The 15,899-nt window shown below is 39.4% G+C and overlaps 1 protein-coding gene across 1 annotated transcript in view; it reads left to right on the plus strand.

Annotated features, from left to right (window-relative positions):
• Positions 1–794: 794 nt before the first annotated feature.
• The window catches only part of kcnip3b (Kv channel interacting protein 3b, calsenilin), a 47,068-nt gene continuing 31,963 nt past the window's right edge, over positions 795–15,899 (plus strand). Inside the window, exons 1-2 of the mRNA XM_059337765.1 lie at positions 795–933; positions 14,205–14,379. Of these exons, the coding sequence (XP_059193748.1) occupies positions 928–933; positions 14,205–14,379 (181 nt within the window). The 5' untranslated portion in view covers positions 795–927. The remainder of the gene's footprint in view (positions 934–14,204; positions 14,380–15,899) is intronic.

Consider the following 15,899-nt stretch of genomic DNA (forward strand, 5'->3'; position numbering starts at 1 on the left):
TGAAGAATGTGCTTCGTTTTTAAAGAGACTGCCCACATGCACTGTTGTAAATCTCAGTGTTTTATAGAATACATGACAATGTAATCCCTCACAAAAATTGATCTTTGAAAGCTTTACAATGGCATCTTTAAGGCAGTGCTGTTGATCTGTATTTATTACGTACTAATGCTCATAGAGAAGTTAATAGAACACATTTGGGGCTTATGTTTGTCCTCCACCATGACATTTCAAAATTAGAAACCATGGCAACACTTTATGATAGGATACAAATAATTTACTAAACTCACGCTTTAATGCAGGAGAAATTGTTCTTCTGCATGAAAGTGAAATTAACTTTTATGTAAGTGGAATACAGCTAATTTGAATGCATATCAATTAATGTATGAGGTATTATTGTAAATAAATAAATGAGTTTATCACTGTGACTTGATGAGCATCACAACTTGATGATACACCCTGCATTAGCCTACTTGCAGTGAAGCATTACTTGTGATTTGTACCCTTATTATAAAGTGTTAGGCAACATTAATCCAGGTGCTCCCCTCCAGCAGGTGATGTTTGAGTCTGATACATTAGCAGATTAAATCCGCTGCCAGCCTGTTGACTTTGCCTTTACATCATTAGCTGTGAAAGATGAAGGTCCGCGTGTTTCCTGGCTGCACCCCTCACGCCACCCCCACCCCTCCACTCTCTCTCTCTCTCTCTCTCTCTCTCTCTCTCTCTCTCTCTCTCTCTCTCTCTGTCCGCATGTGTGTGTGTGTGTGTGTGTGTGTGTGTGTGTGTGTGTGTGTGTGTGTGTGACACAGTGTGTGCGCGCATTCCTTCGCATCCAGTGGAGCAGCAGTCGGAGGTTGAGGGTCCGCGCAGAGAGGACACACTCTTGGGCAGAAAGCAGCCATCAGTGTCGCCGTTACAACACAAGACAACATGCAGGTAAGACACAAACATCATCTTGTTTTATTGATATAATCTGATTTACGGCAGCGCGACAGGTTGATATGATTTTATTTTGACATGTGGCAAAAGCAGAAACGCTTGTTAAGTTAAAGGGATCCAGCCCACCAGTTGGCGAAATCGATGTTTCCAATTATCTGCTTTAAATTTCCTCCATGACCCCTCAGCGGCTCATTTGCTCCCACTTTTTTTTTTTTTTTTTGCCAAAAGCTGACTTTCGGAGTGAAGTTATGTAATTGCATCCCTGCTGGAAGCTGCGGAGGAGACGCTTCCTGCTCACGGCTTCCAGCAAGTGTCACTTTGCATCACCGTCTTGCACCGCGACTTTTCCTCCCCCTCACTACCTTCATTTTTTCAGTATGAGTGGTTCACCTGTGATATTGTGTGACATTGGAAACCCTCGTGTGTTTCCAAGGGATCCACGCGGGACTTAAATTCTGGCTTAAAATCCGCGCAGTCTGCTTTAAATCCCCAATTCCAGGAAGAGGAGGGGGATTGTGTTTGTAATTCTGCCTTTGCTAGTCTCCCCTCCTGGCTAAAGAAGCAATTTAGCAGATCAGTCCTCAGCAACAAGCAGCATCTGAGGTAATAGACTGTAAAGTGAAAGCCCAAGCTCCCTGAAGTGACTCCCAACACCTTGCAGTGCTCATTAATGCTCCCACAATGATCTGTTTCTGGTTCACTTTCCTCCTCTATGAATGTTTCTCATGGCAGGCAGGAAAACAAGGAAAACTTACTAAAACGTTACTACTGATGCAAATCAAGTCCTTTTTTATAGACTGAATGGCAGCTCCTTTCAGCTTGATTGCACACTGTAGCCTACGCTGCAACCGGTGTGTGCTTTGTTTAATCCTTCTTGTTTGTTTGTTTGTTTGTTTGTTTGTTTGTACACACATGCGATCACGGACAGAAGAAAAAATGTTAATTTATGATCATGTCAGGCGGAAACATATAGTCTCTTCCTACACAAACATACAGCTAGAGGCACAGGAACATTTCACATCTGCATGAGCACAGGCAGTTCTCAGTGGTGAGATTGTGGTTGACTGGAGAGCTTTCTGTGAATGATGAGGTTTATCATCAATCACTCAATGAGTCAATCTGCCAGCCAGTAAATCGGTCAATCCGTCAACATAATCAGGCGGAGAGCTGAGCTCCGCAGCATATAGTGTGTGCATACATGCATTTTTAGAATGCATGAGCACTTGTTTATGTATATCTTCCACAGCTTTTATTCACCACTTTATGTGTGCAAGCTGTTCTTGCTGTAATGGCTTTTAAGTATTTATTTTTATTAGATTTTTTTTCATTATCCATTAATCCATGAACCGTTAGGTGAACAAATTGTCCCTCAATTATGAAAAATGTCCATCAAAAGTACCCAGAGCTGGTGGTGACATTTAGAAATATCTTGTTTTGATATTTAGATATTAAGTTTGCCTCTGCAGATGAATATTCTTTGCCATTTTATTAAAGTAATGATTCATTGGGTTTTCATTAATTGATTAATCCTCTTTATTTTCTCAATTAATCAATTCATTGTTGAACCTATACAACGCAGACTATGCTCATCATAATCCTGAAGTCCAAGGTGTTGTTTTTTTGTTCCTTGCAAAACCTCCTAATTTAGAAGCAAGAACTTAACAATGTTTGTCACTTTTGCTTTAAAAATGGTGAAAATAATCTTTTCAACTCTTTTATTAAAATTTGTTTTGGATTTTAAAAACATGTTTATAAATGCTATTATCTTTAAACATAAGTCAAATTAAAATACAATAACAGTTTCATTTGGAAGAATGCTACAAAGTATCAGCAGCCATTATTAGCAGCAGTGTGACACCTGCCACAGGCCAACTGCAGCAACACCTTTCCCTCACCATTTACTTTCCTCTCCCTCTGGATATTGACATGCATGTGTTTGAATTAAATCATGCTGTGAGGCTTCTGGGTGCCTGATGTTTCAGTGTGTGACTCACTGAGCATATTTTTTGCTGAAGAATGACTATTAAATCAATACGGATTGTTATTTTTTAGTCATTCTGCATGTTCGGTGAGATCAGAGCCCACATCCACGTATTTTATATGTTGCATCATTTTTCATCAGTTTGAAAAAGGCTCAGTGGTGAAGGGGTAAATTTACTTCCCATTTCATTTTCATCGAGTTCTATGAAAGGATGGTGATATTCCATGTTTTTTCTCGTTGTCAACAAACAAAGACCAAAACAACAATGAATTGATCCAACTAAGTGTTGTCTGTGTAGTCAAAGCCTGATTTTTCTTATTTGTCTGTGCCACAGAGCTCCATTTTTTCCAAAGTCACATAATTGAGCAACTGATTGACATGTTCCTTCCATGAGCACTTGCTCTGTCATTTATTTTGAGTCAGTCCCACATACACCATCCTGCTGAAAACAGTCTCCTACAAATTTACTGTCGATCCTGTCTGCTAAAAGCTAGTGCAGTAAAAATGACAGTATGCCATATATTCATAAAGCTGTTTAAAAATGTACTTTATCAGTAGAAACTAATGGGCTTGAGGCTGACAGCCTCAAACAGGCAGGTGAATTTGGAAAGAATTGTAAGACATACGAAAGCTTGATATATAGAAACAGTTATGGTCATACATTAAGGAGTTACTGTACGGTGTAGCTACTGAGCTTACGCACAAAGCTGACCCTATTACTCTGCACCACAATGAATGAATGAATGAATGAATGACAACTGCATGGGTGTAGTCTCCAAGTCAGTAGTGAGACAATGCAACATTCTGTAAGAAATTATGTTGAGGAAACTGTCATAATATAAATAAATATAGGTACGTATTTTGTAGCCAAAGTAAAACAGTTATAGAAGCAGATATGATCTGATCAAATAAAATGCGACCGTGTAGTGTTTCCTATTCTCGTTAACCCCTTTTGTCAGACATACATCTGGATTAACACATTGATGGTTTTGGCCTTTTGATGGGATTTGTTCACAATAACAAGTGTGGAGAATATTCTTAACCTCCATTAATCTCGTCCTGGGAAATAAACCAATTTTATGATGTGACACCACTGTGGTTAAAGATTAAGGCCAAATATTACTTGGTATATTACAAAACTTAAATGTTTTTAGTTAAAGTTTGAAATATATATTTAGTAGGGAAGCTTCATTGTCAGGGTTACAATAATACTGATGTGGTTAAAGGGGACTTATGTTCATTTTCAGGGTCACATCTGTATTTTGGGTTTCTATTTGAACATATTTACATACTTTAATGTAAAAACAAACTCTTTTTTTATCATAATGCCCATGGCTGCATCACCTCTATTCACCCCAAGATGCTCCGTTTTTGCCGTATCTGTCTCTTTAAGCCCCTCTCCTAAAAAAGCCCATTCTACAGGGGAAGGACTGTAATGGACTATAGCTGCACTTTTAACCATAACAAAATTACAGATCAACGCTTCAAAACCAAAAACTACACAATCAAACATTTTCCAGCAGGAATGTGATGTGAACGTGTGGCCATTGAGAACCAATATTGCCGATTTCCCTGATATTAGCATGTAGGTGCATGTAGCAGTGTATGTAACGTCAATACTGCAGTAACATGCCTGGAGCACATGGCCATATATAGATATATATATATCTACAGTCGAAACTAGAAAAAATAATTGTGAACTGAGTATTTAGAATGGTCGGAAATGTGAGGTTTTTGCTCACAGGGATTACTTCACATACATATTTAATGCATTATTAAAAACTCTGTCCTGCTTTATTACAAACACGTCCTTTTTGGGACCTTGCTGAAACAACTGATAGATGTTTTTTTCTCATTTTCCCCTTATTTATACAGTCTATGGTTCTCCCTGAATCAGAATGGGTTTTTTTCTGTGTTCTCTGGCTTCCTCCCGCAATCCATAACTAGGTAAACTGGCCGTCGGTGTGAACCTGAGCGTGTCTGTGATAGTCTGCCGACCTGTGTAGGGTGTACCCACCTCAGCTGGAATTGGTTTCCAGCCCCCCAAAACCTGATAATGAATAAATTAAATCCCTCTCATAACTATGCTGAAGATAAAAGACTCTTTAATTACTGTCTCTCTGTGACTTTAAAGCTTACATAACAAGTATTTCATGGTGGACTTCTCTTTGAAGAGGCTAAGTCTGATGCTGCAGTTTTCCACAGAACAGCACGTCAATCAAAGCATTCACACCGAGTCAAGCCGCACAGATCAGTGACAGTACACCAGACAGGCTGACGGCAACACACACACACGCTGACCTGATAAAGTGTCTGAGGGACCCACCTGTTCAATAGGTGGAGTGATTGGTAGATTTAGACTTGTTAAATAATTTAACAGATCTGGTAACTGTATCCGTTAAAGTGGGAACAAGGATGGGCACCACACACTGATCAAACAGCAAACACTGAGCAGAGCTTCTCATCACTGTACTGCAGAGAAACAATGTATATAAATGCCTTTTTTTGCTGAAATCTTCATTTTATCTTAGCGTAGTTTAATTCTCTCAGTATGTGGGCTTAAAAGGGGGGCACATTTCTCATCGGAAATTAGCTTTGATATGGTAAATTGGTCCAAATGGAGAATTACTTTTTCTTCAGCAAAATGTAAGTTAGTGTGTGAAGAAACACACACACACACATGATTGCGCTGAGAGAGGCACAGTATTATCGACCCACGGGGGGGGGAATGCAGTGAGGTGAAAAGATGGCGCTGTAAGATATCAATCACTGATCAATTAATGTTGTGATGTTCATACACAATGTGGGTGTTGTGTCTGTCAATGTACTTATTGACCTTTATTAAGAGGAATGACTGGACAGAACAAGCGATCTGATGATCTCTGTGTGTGTGTGTGTGTGTGTGTGTGTGTGTGTGTGTGTGTGTGTGTGTGTGTGTGTCAGAGAGAGCAGAAGGAGGAGCTGATAATTGAAACATGGCTCCTCTATTGCTCAGAGCCTCCCCAGAGTATTAATTTTTTCTCCACATGAAGGCTCACACATCAATATAATACTCTTTTTCATACACACATTCAAACACACACACACACACACACACACACACACACACAGATCGCTCGACACACATGCACTATCAGCATGCGGTCCATATGGATGTGCCGTCCTCCCACAATCACACTGATTCACACTGACAGCCATACTGAGAGGCTCAAGCAGTCAGGACACAAATAGTATCAGCTCTCGACCATCAGCCAGCTCACATATTTTCTTGCAGCAGGTTTCATGTAAAGAGCCGCATTATGCACAACCACATCTTAAGAAGAAGCAGCGCGATGTAGAAATCTTCTCAGTGAAGGTTACAGTTCTGCTGGTTATTTAATGTAACAAACTAAAAACAGAAGGTGGTATATTTCCAAAAAGTTCATCAGTCTGGCGCTCTAACTCCCATCCAATCTACCATCTGTGAGGCTATTTTTCTGTTGTCAAGTGACTCAATTTTTTTTTTCGATTCAGTTTCAAGTTTTTTTTGTGTTTTTCCTTGTTGAGCTAGTACGAATGACATTACAGTTATACAGAACAGTAGTTCAATTAAAAAGAGACAGAATTACGTGGAAAGAGATTTAACACTGCAAGAGATAAGGTTTGTCAAAGTTTAGTCACAGAACAAAATATGTCATGTTTTGGTCAGGAAAGCTTTTCGGTCAAGATGAGGGAAACATTAGAACAGAGTCTTAATGTGACAACAGTCTGACGCTGCAAGCCTTGTTTCCAACTTAGCGAGTTTGTCACTATATTTAGTGACTTTTCAGACCCCTTTAGTGACTCTTTTACAAAAAAGCGACTATATAGCGACAAATTTAGCGACTTTTTCTGGTGTTATTGGAGACTCTTGGAGCGGTCCAGTCCTCCTGCAGCGGTCTCTCCCATTTGCAGTCAGCAGAGCAGGAGCTGTTTACCCCTCAGCGTCCAGTTTGCACCAGTCTGCTTGAAAAAATTTTTTAGATAGAAAAGGGAGGCCCAGTAGAAAAACTTTGGGAACCACTGCACTAGAGGGAAGAATACCTAATGGAAACGCACCTATAGTTTAAAGAAAACACTGACTGTTGGTGTAAAATTAATAACAGTCAACTATGTGCAGGTCACACACTTTTTTAAACCATTTAATCACTTTTGTTTGCTGTTATATTAAGTTATATAAATAAAGCTCTAAAACAACATTACATTATTTTTAATCCGGACAAACTAAAGTCATTGTTATATAACTAAGAGCAGGATATTCACCAACCTTAGCCAAGTGCTGAGACTTCTTAACAATTAAAACATATTCTAGCTGCTCTGAGAGGATATTGTATAGAAACCAAATAGGCTACATTGTCTGTAAATGTTTTGCAGGTATGATTTGTATGATTTCCTTTGCAGATTTTCAAATTATATTGATAAAAAAAACAGCAATATGTATCTTTCAATAGATATATGCTAGTTGCATATTAATGGTACATATAAACGTAATTTCTGGGCCTCACAAGCGACAGAATTTTAAAAAGGAAATGGACAAATTTGAAGAAGCATCTTGACTTTTAATCCTCCAATAGTTCTAGGTCCTACTGTTTTTATGTTCCTCCTTGTTTGCCTGAAAAATGTCTTTTTAACTCCATGCCCAGGTTTCTGTTATGAATGGGCTGTCTATAATTATTTCTATTCAATAGTAGAGCAGATATTAATACTATTTTTATCAGACGTAACACACACAGAACATTAAGCAGCTGCTTTCACAGGCTTAGCAGTGCTCCTCAGTAATAGTCATCTTGATGTTAAAAATGAAGAAGCAATTTCCCTTTTAAAGAAGCACACAGCCTTTTTTTGTGCTGTGTTTTATAACTCCAGGTATCACTTTATTCCGACTTACTTTGTAACAAATCTCCTGCTTGTTATGTGCCAACAAACAATGCCAACAACGATCCTCCTCCCAGCGAATCTGTGTGTCTTTCTCATGCTGCTTTGGGATTTGAGACCATTTCGCTCTGGGCTCGTCTGCAGGAAATCCCAGGTGGTGTGATTTATGTGCTAGGGGTTTTTTATCAAGTATTTACTGTATCTCTCTCCCATTGTGCTGTCAGCCGTTGTCACTGTGCTCCTCCTCCTGCCTGCTCGTCTCATTCCTCTGCACACAAAAAAACACACACAGTCACACAGTCTGCCTGCCTTATGTTTGAATTCCAGTTGGTATTTCTGCTTCACCTTGAGAGCAGCCTGTCGACAGGTGACATTATGGAGAGAGAGGAGGTGACTGTGAAATAAATTGGTAGCAATGAGCAGGTGAGGAGATGGAGAGATGGATGACAGATTTGTGCCGACATCCAGGGTGAAGGAAAACAATAAATATTAATATGAACGGCTGATTAAATGACTGCTGTTTTCTATTGTATGCACGTGTGTGTGTGTGTGTGTGTGTGTGTGTGTGTGTGTGTGTGTGTGTGTTGCTCTCAGGTTTTTGAAATGTAGCCCTGTGGATCAGTTAGATTCCCTCAGAGTTTTATGAAGATGTGTTAAATAATAACCCATGGAGTATTAGAGTTTTTTTGTCGTCTACTAGCGTCACATACACACTGCTTCAATACGTGAACGAATCCAAAACTTCACACACCTGTTGGGCCTCGTTATGGTTGCTAAGCTGTGATTGGCAGTTACTACTGCGGAGGGGTTGAGCAAACTATAACTTCTGCAATTGATTGAACCCAGGCTGGTTGGGTTTGTTGGGTTGCCAGTTCTGAGGGTCTTTTGAATGTCTGCATGCGTCGCTGTGTCACTGAGCTGCTGTGTGGGTACGTGGGTGGTTGTACATTTGACAGATGTAAAGGGAAGTGTGTTTGTTTGTGTGGGTATATTTATAGTCTGTGGGTTTGCATCTGATTGTATGTGTCTGCTCTGAATTCTTATTTATAGATGTGTTGTGGATGCATCTGTGTGGTAACATATGTTTACATGGTTATTTCTGTATTTCAGATGTCCCCACAAGGATAGAATATGAGTCTCTGAGGCATAGCTAATTTATGATAAAGATGGAGAAAGCTCTGTTCCAAGCATATGAAATTAATGCATAGATAGTAAACAACCATCTCTCTGAGCAAAGCTTAGCTGCTGGGCTTAAATTTACATGTGTGATATTAATAAGGCTGGGTTTCAATGGACAGACAAGCAGTGAGTAAGTTGTTATCTACATCTCTCAAAGTGACAGATTTTATAAGAAAGAAAGGTTATCCTGGCTGGTTCAGAGGACTTTTTTTTTACATCCTCTTTGACTCCAGGATTTCCCTGGAGTGGCATGTTTTAAAGTACATTTTCACCTTGAAGAAGCAGTCGGGCAGAACAAATGAAGCTCTGCTGGCAGACTTTGAGTCATGCTGAGAAAAAGTATGAGTACATGTGAGCTGGGACATTAAAGCAGAACATGCTGTATCTCTGCTGTGGCCTGGTAGAATGTCATATAATTTATTAATGGAAACTCCCATCCGCTAATAAGACACCACAGCTCTCGATCTCTATTCCATTTCCATCATTTTTTCACTCATTTCTCTAACTTTATCGACGTTCCTGTCTCATCCATCCCACTCTGTTATGAGGATGTAAGAAAAAAAGGAAAAAGGGTTTACAAGTTACATTATAGCATATAAGAAAAACAAATAGTTGCAAATGTAGAGTTATTAAAGCTGCATTCATTAATGTTTTATATTAAAAAGTCATATATAGTGTTTTACAAAGATTTTAGCCTTTTTTCAATTATTGCTTTAGCTGTCTAAAACCTTTACCTTAAACGTATAGACACAGATACTTCCCTCAGGAATTGGTGCAGACCAAAATCAGAGCTAAAAGAGTGCAATCAGACTTACATGGACAAAAACACAACTCCACATTAATACTGATGTTGATCTGTGTTTGCTGGTTGTCTCAATAGCTAACTGTTTGCAAACACAAAAAGTTATGTGATAATAGTGATAATATGTGAGTGTTCTGTTTACAATTTGTGCTGCTGCCCCCAAGTGTCAAAAAATCAATTAATTCTGCTTTAAAATAAATAAAAGAATGTGAACAATTAATTTGAATCGTAAGAAAAGAGATAAAATCAGAATTGAAATGAGCACACAGATTTTGAAGCTCAGTGCAGTTTCATGTGTTATTCTGCTGATGTCCCCCAGGCTCTGACATATTTTGCTGCCTCCATGACAGTCTTTTTCCCAGAGTAAATATTGAATTGTGGTTTGGTCTTTTGAACTCAAATAGCAGGGTATTTGAGTTTTATGGTAGTAGAAGATGTGATGCTTTTTGTCTGTATACAGGTTGTAGTATAAAAGGAAGTGCTGCACTGTCTCTGCCCCTTGTTGTTGTTGAAGTCTGTTTTCTCTGGGCAGTGGTGGAAGAAGTACTCAGATCTTTTACTGAAGTAATACTGGAAAATGAAAAGAATGCTTTAGGCATAACGGCCCATTTCAGAATCGTGTATATTATATTATTTGATTATGATTTTTGATGCGTTAATATATTCAAAGGTGGAGCTAATTTGAACGACTTTATACTGTTTTATATACGGTTGGGTATTTTAAAATGTAATAATAAACCAAATATATGTGCATTTTTGTAATTATAAGCTGAATCTGCAAAGTAACCAGCAGCTATAACTTTAAAATACATGCAGTGAAGTAAAAAGTAAAAAGTACAAAAAAAGTTACCTTTTAAAAATTAGACTTTAAGGTATAGTTCACCCAAGTATGGGAATCGAAAGGTTGGTGGTTCGATCCTAGACCATGGCAGCCTACATGTCAAACTATCCATGGGCAAGATACTGAACCCCAAAAGATCCACAAATGCTGCATTTGTGTATGAATGACTTCCCAATGGTGGCAGCCAAAAAAGGTAACTTTTTTGTACTTTTTACTTGCATGTATTTTAAAGTTATAGCTGTTGGTTACTTTGCAGATTCAGCCTGTATGAATGTGTGCGGAATGGGTGAAGGAGCGCAGTCTTTAGTGTAAAGCGTAGTGCAGTCCATTTACTAAATATTCATATTTCCTTTCTCACATTCAGTAGTATTTATCAATCTTTTTGGTGTGAGTTGCTAAGTGTTGGAGATATTGGCCGTAAAGATATCTGCCTTTACTCGAATATATTGGCACCAAAAAAAGACATTTGAAAAACTGAACAGAAAGATATCTTTCCAGAAATTGTGACAGACCCTGTCTCATGTAGGTTATACACTAGAAAGAAAATATTTTTTTATTTTGGGGGGAACAGTCCCTTTAACTACTGTACTTGAGTAAGCACACCAGGCTGTGGTCACTCACTCTGTATTTAGATAATCACAAGTATTCTATGTTAAGACCTTTCCTGTAATGAGGCCAGAGTTACAAGCTTCATGTAAACCAACATTCATTGAACCAACAACACAGTGACTGATATTTAATAATTCATGGCAGAACATAGCGATGTGCAACGCGTCGCTGCTCTGTGTTTTCTTTGAGCGTTATGGGTATATGCTCTGCCCTATAGGGTGTGTGTGTGTATGTGTGTGTGTGTGTGTGTGTGTATGTGAGTGTGAGTGTGTAGTGCAGACATTACGAGAGGGAAGTGCTGCCCCAGGACAAAACTAGCTGAAGCGTTAAGAGGGAACATAAGATAGAAAATACTAGTGTGTGTGCGTGTGTGTGTGTGTGTGTGTGTGTGTGTGCACGCCTTGTGAGTATGTCTGCGTGTCTAGCGGTCCATGAATAAACTAGTAAAGTAGTGCTGAATTTTCTTGTGTTTACACTGCGTCTGTCTGCATCTGTTTGTCTCACAGTCTCCTCTTTCCAATTTGTGACTTCCACTGAAAAGCCACATTTGAAAACAATTCTTTCTTTTTAATTTACTCCGAAGAAGAAGCGAGTCACCGCTAAGCCTTCTTTCATTTTACTCTTCTCTGCTGCCGCCGTTGATCTGTGAATAAATTGATGTCAGGATGAATGGAAATTGTTTCCGTCATCGTATTTCCATTTCAGTGTGTTGACATTATGTTATGAGCCAGTTCGACTCTGTGTATCTATGCAGATGTTCACTCCTCATAGTATTCCTCCTTCCTTCCCGCCTTTTCCTCTCCAATCTTTAGCTCTTTTTAGCCGTCTCTTCATGTGGAAGATGCACAGAAATAGCCTTGTAAATGTGTTCCCCAGCAAAGTGCTTTCATATCTTCATCCCCTTCATCTTCCCAGCCTCCATCCCTCCGTCCTCTGGCCGTCCTTTGCTCTTCTTCTCAGATAGGCCAGTATTCATTATGCTAATTGACTTCAGTTCTTCCAGGAACACAAGCAGACCTCCCCTCGTCTTTTCCTTTTATTCTGTCTCTGTATTTCCCTTCCTCATTCTCTCTCATTACCTTAAAGTAAGGGATTTGCATGGTCAGACTCCCATGGGATCAAATAGTCGTTTAAAATCCTTTATGTGTATGTGTGTGCGTTCTCTCCTCCCATCTCCATCCCTTTCTCCCCCTCTTCTCCCACTGTCATCCTCTGCTTTCCTTCTCCTCCCCACTGAGTAAACAGAGCTTCTGTTTGTTCTGTCTTTCATCTTCCTCCCCACACTTGCTCCAGTGTACACATGTGTGTTTGTGTGTGTGTGTGTGTGTGTGTGTGTGTGTGTGTGTGTGTGTGTTTTTGTGTGTAACAGGAGCAGCTTAATAAAGCTTCTCGAGATGTTCCCGCTAATTCAGATCAAATCAGTGTTAGCTAGAGAAGAAACTGAATGGATGCGCAGATATGAAGGAAAAGAAATTGAAAAATAAATTAGAGCAAAAAGAAAAAAAAAACTTTGATGTCAAGTTTATCTACACTGATGATGAAGGATAAACGGTGCATATGAATGAGCTGGAAGGGGATTGGTCTTGCATAGTAAGAGTCACGATGATAAATTGGAGCTGAATATGAAAATGAACAAAAACAGGCTATTGATGCATCTGAAATTAAACCCGAAGGGAAGATATTTCAAGATGTGATAGTGTTTAACTCAGAAATATTGAAGTAACCTCACCTCCACCCTGGTTTCTTAGAAAGCTGATGTCAAGTTATAAAGTCTTTAGGCGGCCCAAGACTCAAATTCTCTCTAAAACTAAACATGGCTTGCTGATATTCTGTGTCCTGTATCCACTCAATGTCTGTGGATTGTTGTGAGCTGCTGTATCTGCAGCCAAACTGTTGCTGTCTATCCTTACTAATAAGTTTTCACGACCACGTGGTTGGTAAAACAACTACAGGAGGTTGGTGGTTTATATATTTGAAAAGGAAGGCATTAACAAAATATTATCAAGCACAGCAGTAGAAAAAGTGAGAGTACATAAGAAAAATCAAGTCATTTTCCTTATTTGCATCAAATAAAGCACTGATAAAATTGTCATTAAATACACTCTTAGGTCTTGCTTATCATTGGCTCTAATATAAATGAAATCCAAAATAACCCAAGTTGCTGCAATCAATCAATCAATCAATCAATCAATCAATCAATCAATCAATCAATCAATCAATAAATCAATCAATCAATCAATATATGTATATATATGTTATGAAACCAAACCAACCACAACATGGCCGTTGTATACACTTTCATACACTTGCACTAATTCTGCACTGTTGTTATTGTATATATTTCCTTGTATTTATAATATTTCCTTGTATTGATATTTTATATTTTATATTGTATTTTTATTGTCTCTTGAACTCTCTAATTTTGCACATTATGAATAGTCTATCTATCTATCTATCTATCTATCTATCTATCTATCTATCTATCTATCTATCTATCTATCTATCTATCTATCTATCTATATATATATAATTATACTTATATATAAATTACGTGGTAATGTGATGGTTGGTTTCATGACAAACACTGTGACTGTTTGACCATTTTGCAACGTTAAATAAACCTACATAGGTTGTCTCCTCTAACTATACATGTATATAGGTCTTGGACTGATTATTGCACTAAAGTCCATTTATAAAGTAGAGCTATTGCAGGCAGAAAATTTGGACACAAACTGTCCGAAAACTCAGAGAATAAAAACTCATAAAGTCTCAAAAGATGAGCTGAGCTGAACCCTTGCTGAACCTCCTGAAAGTGTTCCTGAAACACCTCCAGATCAGAGGCTAATCATATTTTCCAGGCACACGCATAATCTCCTGTTTAATTTAAAGATCTCATCCCGGTTTGTTTCATTTCCACACCGACCTGAACTCTCTCTCTTCCTCCCTCCTCCTCCGTCCTCCAGGCGGATGGCAAGGTGGTCGACGGCAGCCTGCTGGGAGATGCCAACGGCGTCGAGCCTGCGCCGGGCCGAGTGAAGGATTCTGGGAAGTGGCAGAAGCCGCGGTTCTCTCGGAAAGCTCTGATGAAGTGCTGCCTGGTTAAATGGATCATCGCCAGCACACAGCCACAGGACAAAGGTGAGAGAGGGGCGAGAAACTAATCTGAGTGAGTGTCGTGAGACTGACGATGTGGGGAATGCACAACAAGTGTGACTAACAGCGTTTGAATTGATCGCTGAATTGACTGGCTGGACCTCTGCTGGCCTCCTCTGGTCCCTGTGGGCACGACACTGAGGGTCAAGTACCCAGAGATCATTTAGTTGCATACACTCATTTATCAACATGTCTCCTCACCCTTGGTTCACCATTAATATTCTCTACATAGATCTGAAAGACTCTGATACACCTTCTTCCTCCTCTGTGCCTCCTTCAACTGCCTTCCATCATTTCTGCCTCTCAAATGCATGCATGAATGGATTAGTGAAAAGGACTTCAAAATGTCACTCAGAGACACGTAACAACCTGGAAGAGACTCATATAAAGTAAGAAACATAAAACTACAGCAAAGAGACACAAAGTCACTGCAAAGATACACATGAAAACAACAAAACAGAAAAAGACCATGAAAAGACGCAATATGACTGCATAGAAATGAATGCCACAAAGACACACAAAAGGAGGCAGAGCAACCACAAAGAGGCACAAGAATACCATAAAGAGACGCTCCAGTCCCTGTTTGCTCGTGGCCTTAGTCTCAGTGCTCCACCAAGTGGTCCAGCTGTAATCGTGCACAGTTAATCTCTTGCCTGAGGAGAGCTGTATGAAGTGTTTTAAAATGAAAGTGTAGCTAAATCTTCAAAGCCCTCACAGTTGTTACATGCTGTTAAAGTCGCAGTTCAGTCCACAGAGGTTGCACTTATTACTGACTTTTATTTCTGCCGCCTCTCTTAACTTTATAATGAGTTCTCACTTATGACACAAATCAGCTTTTATAGTTTTAAGTGTTTTTAAAGCTTCCCTTTCCTTCTTCCTCCTGTCCTTTACTAACTCCTTTTTTTCTTCCTTGGTGCTCCCTGTCCTTCCCTTCTCATTTTTGTTCAACACTTTGTGCCCTCCCTTACTTCTTCTTTTTAACTTCTTTCTGTCCATCTATGCCTGCTCTCTTTTTTTTACTTACTTTATCTTTAATCCTTTTGGGTGTCTTTCCTTATCTACTTTTCTGCTTCCTTGTTTTCTTTCCTATTCTTTCTTGCTGCCTGATTGTCCTTCATAACCTCCTTGTGTCCTTCCCTATTCTTCTTCTCCTTCCATGCCTCCCTTTCTGCCTCTTTCTTCTCTTCATCACCTGCTTGTCTCCTTTTCTACACCTTCCTATTCATCTATACCATACGTTTCCTGTCCTGGGTACCTACTTGTATCCTCCCATACTTGTTTCTGCCTTTCCTAGATGTCTCCTTCTTCTTTCCACCAACTTTCTGCTCATCTATGCCTCCTCTCATCTGCTTCACTACCTTCACTGCCTCTCTCCTTTCCTCACAACCAACTTTTCACCTTCGCTACTTTTTCCTCTCCATTCCCTCCTCTGCTTTCCCTCCACTAACGCCTTGTTTCTTCCACACCTTCCTCCTGTCCTCCCCTGCGTCTTTCTTGCCTTCATT

The sequence above is a fragment of the Centropristis striata genome, chromosome 7 (assembly GCF_030273125.1).
Source record: "Centropristis striata isolate RG_2023a ecotype Rhode Island chromosome 7, C.striata_1.0, whole genome shotgun sequence".
NCBI lineage: Eukaryota > Metazoa > Chordata > Actinopteri > Perciformes > Serranidae > Centropristis > Centropristis striata.